Source organism: Ostrea edulis, chromosome 8, assembly GCF_947568905.1.
Source record: "Ostrea edulis chromosome 8, xbOstEdul1.1, whole genome shotgun sequence".
Classification (NCBI taxonomy): Eukaryota; Metazoa; Mollusca; class Bivalvia; order Ostreida; family Ostreidae; genus Ostrea; species Ostrea edulis.
Genome location: NC_079171.1, coordinates 30,551,297 through 30,561,374, shown reverse-complemented (window position 1 = coordinate 30,561,374; position 10,078 = coordinate 30,551,297). Strand labels below are relative to the sequence as shown.

At 34.8% G+C, this 10,078-nt stretch overlaps 1 protein-coding gene across 1 annotated transcript; it reads left to right on the top strand.

The window, feature by feature from the left end:
• Nucleotides 1-1,917: 1,917 nt before the first annotated feature.
• On the top strand, nt 1,918-4,697 carry LOC125661538 (uncharacterized). Its single transcript, XM_048893579.2, has 2 exons — nt 1,918-2,034; nt 4,203-4,697. Exons 1-2 carry the CDS (start codon nt 2,020-2,022, stop codon nt 4,560-4,562), a joined length of 375 nt encoding a protein of 124 aa, XP_048749536.1. The 5' UTR covers nt 1,918-2,019; the 3' UTR covers nt 4,563-4,697.
• The last annotated feature ends 5,381 nt before the right edge of the window (nt 4,698-10,078 follow it).

The following is a 10,078-nucleotide window of genomic DNA, read 5'->3' as shown; positions in this document are numbered from 1 at the left end:
GATTTTCTTATGCCTCATGATTCAAATGGTGAAAATAAAAACAACGTAGACTAAATATTCTCCAATTGCACGAATATCCTCGAAATGGGAAGACATATTGGTTCCATCTGTTGCTTCATCCTTACCATGATTCACAGAACGAAATATTGTTGAAATTTCATTGAAGAATGTTTGAGAGTTTTTCCGGCATTGTCACTTTCAGATTTGGTGCAGACAGGGTGTTTATATTTACATGAATTCACTGACTCTCTATCGAGATTCATTGTTTGTCATTTGTAACTATTAAGGCACAGTTTGTGTTAGGATTTGTAATGTTGTCTGCCCTCGTGTTGATATGCACATTCTATGAAATATGAATCCAGGAACACATTTTTTTCTTGTATGACATTTGCAACTATGAAGACACATTTTGTTTCATTCTAGATAGATGCAGTTTTAAGTGTCATCTTACCGCGTGTAAATATACACATTCCCGTGACCTATTTCGTGGCATTGGCGAAAGTAGTATTTAAAAAAAATATGCTTTTTTTTTTTTACCTTTTACATTATAATGAATTTATAATAATAAATAACACTTACATATATTAAACAATTATTTATTTCATGAGTTTAGACATTTCTCTCTACCATCGTTCAAATATGGATATTATTACCAAAAATGGAGACAAGTCAATGTCAGGTGATTTTCAGCTATTACATTTAGATAAATTACTGGTCAGTAATATCTATACTCTACGTATTTAAAGGTATCTATAACTTAATTGGTTAGCTGACTGAAATCTGCGTTTCCCCCGCATTTCAATGTGTCAAAAGTCTCAATATCTATACATTGCCGAAAAGTAATTAAAGTCGTAAAATTTACGCGATTTGTTTATATTTCGAATCTAATAATATTTTTGTCATAGTTTATGTAAAATATATCTATAGAATTAATTGCATTGTAGATATTATCTAACATACACTCAGAATCAAACAGGAGATGCGAACGACATAGGATTTATTTACGTCATTCGGAGTTGCGCGGTAATTTCAAAATCGTCAGTCCCGTACATCCTTAAGCGGGAGATGAACGTCGGCAACATTGCAGAGGCGAATTGTTTTTCACCTGCTACGCCCCGATTCCCCCCCCCCCCCCCCCTGTAGAATCTATAGATAGAAACAAAATTCAAATATTTGATAATGCAAACTATTATTTGTGGTAGAACTGAATTCCTAGCAGTATCAAAACATTAAAATTCTATAACATTTTTGGGAGGGTCCTAAATGTAGGTCGTTAACATGCTTCTTGTACTTACTAATATCGGTTAACTCCAAAATTCGATAACAGAAGCACACAATTGAGGTCAACCGAATTTTCGCTGTCATTTGAGCAAACGAGTCACGTGACTCAAAACAGCTCGACAGTTTGTTAAAATGTTTTCATGAGGCTGTTTATGTGATTAAGGATCCTATAAAATCGATAGAAGCATCATTTTATTGATTAATTATGAGTTTAACATTAAATTCGGCTCGTAAGTATTTAAAATCGGCCCGAGAATGCCGTCTCCAGCTGGAGGCGGAGAATTTCCAGTTTACGTAATGGCGCCGGTTCTGACGTTTTCTTGGCACGATAAATATCAAAATCATAAAAAAAGCCAGGAAAACGTCAGATATTTCGGACTAGTACCCAGGAAGAACAACCTTCGTTAGTTGGCAGGTCACAACCATCGCGAAGCTTCCATTCCGATCACGCAAATAAAGTAATCTGGCCGAAATCGACACGCAAACAATGCCCTAACTACCGGCACGTGACACACCAGACAACAGCTGACCCACGTCAGATTGCACTTACAAACAAGATAATCTGTAACAATCCCATATTTCTGATATGATTTCCTCAATTGTCTATATAATGCAAATTTAAATGTTCAGATAATTATTCTATTTTTCCATCCTAACGCGTAAAACTGGGGCACGATAAAGTTCACTCAAATAAGCAATAAAAACATCTATTTGTCATCCCTCACGACAAGATCCAACATGCATCGCACAATGGTGAGTTGTTTTATCGTATGAAAAAAGAAATTTTCGTTTAAATCTGATATATAACAGTAGGTGTTTTCAATATAGGGATTCATAATTTGGATTCCAATCAGCAGAGATTGTGCTGTAAGTTGTTCACCTTGATTTTTACCTGCAAAACGTGTGTGGTGTTTTTGTTTTATTTCATTCATACTCAGTGATCGTTACCTCGCCTGCGTTATGTTATAACTAAGCTTTTAGTGTTAGTGGGATTATATTAAACAAAATTAACACTGACCCCAATCCCATAATTCCTAGAAAAAATACCAAATTAAAAGGTTTTTTTTATTTTATTTCGATGAATATGAAAAACCTATGATATTTTGATTTAATGAAAGGTGAAGATAACGAATACTGATCAATCCCATAATTCCTATCAATAATATACAATATTAATTTTTTTAAGATGAAATTGAACAAACTTTCATATTTTGATTTATTATGAACAAACTTTTAATAGTTTGATTTAATATGAGAACACTTTGATATTTTGATTTAATATGAACAAACTTTTAATAGTTTGATTTAATATGAGAACACTTTGATATTTTGATTTAATATGAACAAACTTTGACAGTTTGATTTATCATAGAAAAGCTTTATATATACGTACTTTAAAGTTTAATGTACTCTAATTCATTGATTTAGCATAATATAGTACATATTTCGATCCTTTGATTTGCTACTTGTAAAACTTTATTATACTCCAAGTTAGTGTTACCTTTGATTTACTGCTTTAAACACTTTGAGATTTTGATTTTCTATCGTACATACTTTAATTTACTATAGCATAAAAACTGATTTCTTATAGTGCGAAATCTGATTATTAGTTGACTTTAGTATAAACATAAAGGTTTTCTTTTTTAATGCCCTATGTTGCAAACTTTGATTCTTGATTTACCACATGTACATATCCCAATCCCGTTGAAGAACTGTAGTCAACAGTTATTACATTTATTATAGTCCAGTTATGGCAGGGTTATGTTGTGTTATGTTGTGAGGAAGGCGAAGAAACGGGGGGGGGGGACGCTATTTTTATCGTATCGGATACGTCACGGGAGCGGAACCTTCCAATAGTATCTTGTCAGATAATTATGTCGACTTTATAGTTAATTATATCTACTGCTCAGATGTCCACTTGTCAAATAAAACAGTAACTGTAAATATGATATACTATCCACTAGACAATCTAATGATCTGATTAGTCGATATACAATGTAATGACCTCACAAGCTGACAAAAAAATCTGACAGGTCAACATAATGCTTTGTCAAGTTGACTTGATGATGGTTTTGTCGAGTTTTCAGATTACAATGCTGTCTTGTCCAGGGATGTGACTGAATTCCTCAGAAATCGGAGGAAAACTGGTCAAAAGGGGAGGAAAACACCTCACCCTACCTGGAAAAATATAATTTTCTGCCACTTTAGATCAAATCCAGAGTGTTACATTTTTTCGAAAATTGAGCAAATCAGAGGATTTCCTCTGAAAAGGTGAAAAATCACACCCCTGCTTGTCAGAGGGGTATATTGACTTGTATGATCGTGTTGTTGACTTATCAGACTTAACGACGGACAATAAATGCCAGCAAATGGTACAAGCATATCAAAATTTAAAATATGAACACAGATTTTTCCGAGAAGTCGACATAATTATCTGCCAATTCCACATGTTTAACTGACAAGTCAATATGATTATCAGACAAGTCGACATATGAATTATCTGACAAATTCTCTATATAGTACCTGTTTCGAATGTTTGTAAGCACATTCTCCTTCCAACATTTCTTCACGATGGTTAAGAACATCTTCACACTTAGCCTAGAAGTTAGAGCGTTCGCTTCGTATTCGCGAACTCCGGTCACACGTCGTTTTGATATGACCTTGAAAAAAGGAGGCCCTGCATTACGTTAGTCATTGACACGGCAAAGAATCACCATTACTACGACCGTAAACGCCACGCATAGGTCAAGCATTTGTGGTACCTCACCTATCAAAGCTGGTGATAGTTTTGCACAAGAGAAACAAATTCTCTACTGGTTTTTACAAAAAATATCAATGCAAACAAACATAAATTTGCTTTTTCTCATCGTGCCAGTTCACTTAATATTTGAAATTAAGGAATGTGTTTTGCCTTTTGCTAGGTTTCTCGTTGCTGTTTCGTCCTAGTTTTTCTCACCTGCATTGTGGGCGTCACCACTTTACAGCGTTGTCGTGACTGTGACTATAGAGGCGAATCGTACACGTCACTGACTGTTTTCGGGGTTCAGCTTTCCAAGTGTCACTTCCAGAGATGTTTCTGCCGCTGTAGCGGATCTGTGAACTGCCCCTTATCTCAGAGAAGAGTCACGTGCAAGGATGAGTGTATTATGTGTAGAAATCCATTCACCGGAAATCAGTTACCGCCCTTTACCACCTTTCGGCACAGGTCTAGAACGCTTGGATTGTTGAACTGTGAATGTGGATGCCACGGGTCTTACTCTTGCACAAGCGCATATGGATAGATCGGAAAACATGTGTACTCAAATGATACGAATGCACAACTCTGTTTGATTCAAGATAAGATTCTGTTAAATCATGATAAAATTTATTGCAAGGCGTGGTATGTTTTTAATATGACAGTTTAAAGTTAGATGTATTCTGGTATTTTTCTGTGTCAACAATTCTACCCCTTTATCCATTAAAAAGTAGAAATGGCTTTCATTCGTTACTACACATATATTAATTGATAGGCTGCAACCAATCACAGTTGATTTTATATGTTTTTCCGGTGGATGTAGCAATCTGCGCGCGCATTATGTTACGCTACTTTGTGATTTATATACATGTACAACGGACTAGGTATCAATCGGGTCACGCGCTCGTCTTTTTCCGCAACCGGTAAGAAGACTGGAACGGATCGGTGCAAGAATTGCATCAAATCGATGCATTTCTTCACCGGAAGCGCACCCGTGGATGAGGTTAAAAGGACAGAACCAAACTCCTGTATTATTCGTCATATTTTCCCATACAAAGTTTATAACCTTTTTATCATATACTTTCAATTTCATTTAGAAACTAACAATAATTTTATTTTTAACAATTTCTTTATTGGTTTAACTGAGTTAAAGATGAAAAACACGAAAAATTTGAAAATTAACGGCGTTGAAATTTGATTCTGACGTAATGCTTGCGGGCCGCAATGTTTCCGGGCATATATTGTGTGATATATGCCCGAAAGCTTTTAAAGAAAAAAGAAGAGATGAAATTGAAAGTATATAATAATAACTTATATGATATGTATGATATCTTAGATGCATTTGAATACTAGCGTTTCATATTGTAACGTACGACTGTGACGTCATAGTTACATTTGTGTACATGTAGCAATTTACTCTGATGGCGTCGATCTACATACGATGTTCATTTGCGATTACGGAAATAACCAAGCAGTTACGATTTGATTTGGTATATGTATGTTAAGGGCTATTTTTGACCCCACCTCATAAATAAAAATGACAGTCACAAAATTATCAAGAATTATTCTAATTTTGATAATCTGACATTTTTTCCCCGGAAATTTTATCTAAAACATCATTTGGGACAAGATACTTTTAAAAAAGAGATGAAAAATTGTGGATTTCTGGAAATGATTTATTTATTCCATGAACTGGTTTTCACTAATAACATTTTAAGGTATAAATTATATCCATTGTTTAAAGTAAGTATATACATGTAGCTATGTCATTTTGAGAGTATTTTCATTCAAATTATTTTCTTTTATATAATGGGGGGACACAGTGAAAAATACAAGGATTTCGGTATTTAATCCTCGTCGGTTACAAATCGACTCTTTGGAAGTTTCGTCATAATCAGAAAAAAACCGAAGAATTAAATATAGAAATATATTCCCGTGTCCCCCCCCCCCTTCCAAAGAAGAATTTCGTCCAATCTTCAAAATCCAAAATCGTGGCAGGGGATGTGGTGTGAGAAGAATTTATAAAATAAAACTTACTCCAACTAGTGGAGAGGGCAGTCGCCCAGTTTATCTGTACGTGGATTTTCACATGCATCGTGTGCAGCTATTTTCGTATGACAATTGAATATATTACAATAAAGATAATGGCTACTTGACATTCTTTTACAATACAATTTGCTGCATTAGTGCCTATATAAAGGATAATTTAGTATCCCTCAACAAAATGTTACCATTTTTTTTTTAAAATTTCGTCCTTGGTAAGGACGCCGACGTGTAAATGTATGCTTCATTAAAAATTTAAAAAAAAAACAACAAAAAACAAAACAAAAAACGAATAAAAAGAATTTTAAAAAAGACAAAAACAAAAAAACCAATCCCCCGACTCCTGCATGAGTGTGAACATTAGTTTATTTCGCTCAATGTATATTTGTAATTTTGATATCGCTCCACCATTTTCTTTGGACATTCTTTTTCAAACAGAAATGTGGTGATGGGGAAGGGTTCTGATAATTTAACTTTCAACATGACGTTAGATATATTCATCTGTACATAATTTATTTACCGATACTTATATATATTTACAAAAAGTTCTGATCAGAAGAGCTTCATATGACTACTTGATACAGTGTATTAAATTATAAACATCCTCACTACTGTCACTATATAATGCATACATGTTTGAAAAAAGCTATCAAAGTTTTTGGTTAGAATAGGTCCGTAGTACCCCTTGCTTGTCGTAAGAGGCGACTAAATGGGGCGGTCCTTCGGAGGAGACCGCAAAAACCGAGGCCCCGGGGTCACAGCAGGTGTGACACAATAAAAACCCCTCCCTGCTCAATGGCCATAAGCGCTGAGCATAGGCCAAAATTTTGCAGCCCTTCACTGGCAATGGTGACGTCTTCCATATCTCGATCGAGATGTTCATCAATATACAATCAATGGAAGGTTGGGGGATTTTCCCGTCTTCGCCATTCTTGAAGTAAATAAAAACAATTTGGTCGCGATGAAATAATTTAAAGATTTCTAACACCCAATATCTTTTCTAATGTTTTATCATTTCTATTTCATTTGATATTTTTTTGGCCAAGGAGGATGTATACTAAACTGACCCCTCCCCCCAAGAAAAATGATTGTCTCACGAATTCGAGTTTGTGACTTTGATCTGAACGTTAAATCCTTAGGCGAAAAGAACATTTAAACACACTTCTTAACTCATCTATCAAAGTTGAATATAAGCACATTGAATTATCTTCAGGACTAAATCCCGCAAATGTTAGTATCTATGTGTCAAGCCAGTCTCTTTTGATGTCATCAAGCAAGGGAGATAAGTCATCATACTGTAATGATACATGATATTTCCCGATACGTGACAACAATCGTTTTTGAGTGATTTTAATTTGTACCCCTTGCTATGACGGGTGAGTTTTAATTATAAAGCCCTTGATAATTTTTAGGTCTGTAACAGAAGCCGATGAGGTGCACTAGTAATTACGGTAGATTCGTGGGGACAAATATTCGTCGACTGTTAAGATTTTGCAGTTTCGTTGAGATATATTTTCGAAGATATTTTTTTATTTTTATTGAAACTGCACATTTTTGAAATATTTGTTGTTGTTGAAAAAACATAAGAGAATAAACAGCGATGATTCATGCCAGCATGCTTCATGGAGTGCGTTGGTATTTTCAAAAGTGAAGTTTATTTTTCATATTTGTATTCTACTTATATTTCGGTCGGGATTCCATTCGTTAAAGTATCCCTAACACGTTGATCTGTATTCATACGCAACTTGTGTACAGCTACTAAGTTTTTTTTAATGAAGGATTATCTATCATTACAATTTGTAGAGATATCAAGGGCAAATACATAGGACATAGGGAATATGAACACACAATTATGACTGGCGATGATGTTTTCAGTCCATGGTTTTATTTTGTTGAGTCCCCCAGCATCAACTCTTTACAAATTGCAGCACCTGCTTCCGCCATATAGTAATAGAAACAATTGGCCATAAATAAGATAATTCCCAATAATAATTCGATGTACTCATTTTATGGACCTTGAGTGTGACCTTACAATGATATGGTAGAAAATTATATGACGCATCGTTTCACAACTTTTACAAACATGGATAGCTCTTTCTCTGTGAGATGACACAGTTTGATAGCCTGTGCGCTTGGTATGCGTCCCATCGGATATTTTGTCATTCAATAGAGATTTCAGAAATTTGTAAATGAAAGTTCAACAAACTGTGACATATGCGTGGCGTTCATGGCCACTTTACCCTATCAACATTCGGTGGGGGATATAGGGGGATGACATTTGCGCTTCCCCCTTTTGTTGAAAAGGCAATATTTTGCCACCTTTTATTTTTAGAACTTTGACACTGTCATTAGATATAGAACCTTATGTCACCCACACCCCGCCGCATTAGAATTTCATGGATTTCATGGATTCACCACTTAGCATTTAAATGGTAATATCAAAACACACGTGACCTAAAACATACTTTTGTGTTGTCTGTGTGATGTAATAATACAATGCATAAAACAGACCTTTGTTCTGTAAGTTCAAATAAGTAAATCTATATAAGATATATGTATTAGCGTTTTATTTTAAGCCATACATACCATTGTATGCAGCAGTATCTTTTCTTTTCTTTTTTTTTTTTTTTGGTTTTGTTGTTGTATTTTTAAAAGTTGGCAGACTAAGAATGGGGTTTCCCGTCACGTTTTATTCCATGGAATACCCCAAAACATCATGTAGAAATTGAAACATACAACATTATATTTCACATAACCTCTTTATTGACCTTTACACATATTACACCATTATATTTTCGTGTGGTTTAGTTGAATCTGATTGGTCGAGAAGCAGTTGCAAAAAACTTAATGTTATCCTCTGACAATAGAAACCACGCCTTCCGGGGTGGTAATTCCTAGCAACGGGAAAACAATACTGGGTAACAGGTGTTCTCAATAACATTATCACATGCGCACAGATTGTACGTGTACGGTTCACTGAAAACTGTTAGACAACATAGTCGGTAAAACTCATAATAAATGTATGCCATTCAGTTTAATAAAACATATATTGCATGTAGTTGAGAGTAACATTGACAATGTTCACTTCTCGAAAACAATTGTAAATCTCGACTGCGCCTCCGTTGACAATGGTTTTCTTAAGGTGAAGAATTTCAAAGTCACCTTCAGCTACATGCACTATTTATCTAATGTATTATTGCATCACATGAAGATATTGACGTGGTTTAAGTACACAAAGATACGGACTCATATTGAAAAGAAATTATCTTCCAAACATATGGAAATCAATGTTACACTCAATCCTTCTAAAATTAATGAAGTTCTCTTGTACGTTCACTTGAATGGAAATGGAATTTAATCTCCCAAAGAATTCACGAAGTCGCAATGATGAAATGAGGCAAAATTTTAAGGTGTGACCTTATTTTTCTAATCTATTATGTTTGTATTTAACAAGACATAAAAATTAGGGAGATCCCAATGCAAGGTGAAGATAACGAACAGTGATCAATCTCATAACTCCTACAAGCAATACAAAATAGATAGTTGGGCAAACACGGACCCCTGGACACACCAGAGGTGGGATCAGGTGCCTAGGAGGAGTAAGCATCCCAATGCGATTCTTGTTTAGGTTGTCTGAGTTGTAGTTTTGATGCTCAGGGATCTCCATATTATAGGGTTTATAAATAAGATGTCAACTTCTGCAATCGGCATTAATGAATGACAATTTTCAACCAACAATATGTACTTTGGTATTAATTAACAAGAAAAATAACAAAGCTGCGAGACATGAGAAAATCGGTTTCATCGAATAGTATTTCATATTCTTACAAAAATGGAGAGCATAAATGATATTGTTCCTATATCTATATCACGAAAAAAAAAAGACCCAAAAAACTATTTTCACCATCAACTATCACCGCATAAGATTTACCTTTCCATTGTTCTCTACAAATTGTAATGATCACAATTTAGTCATTAACGAAATGCAATTGTAAAGAATGCGCGCATGAACTTTGGTGA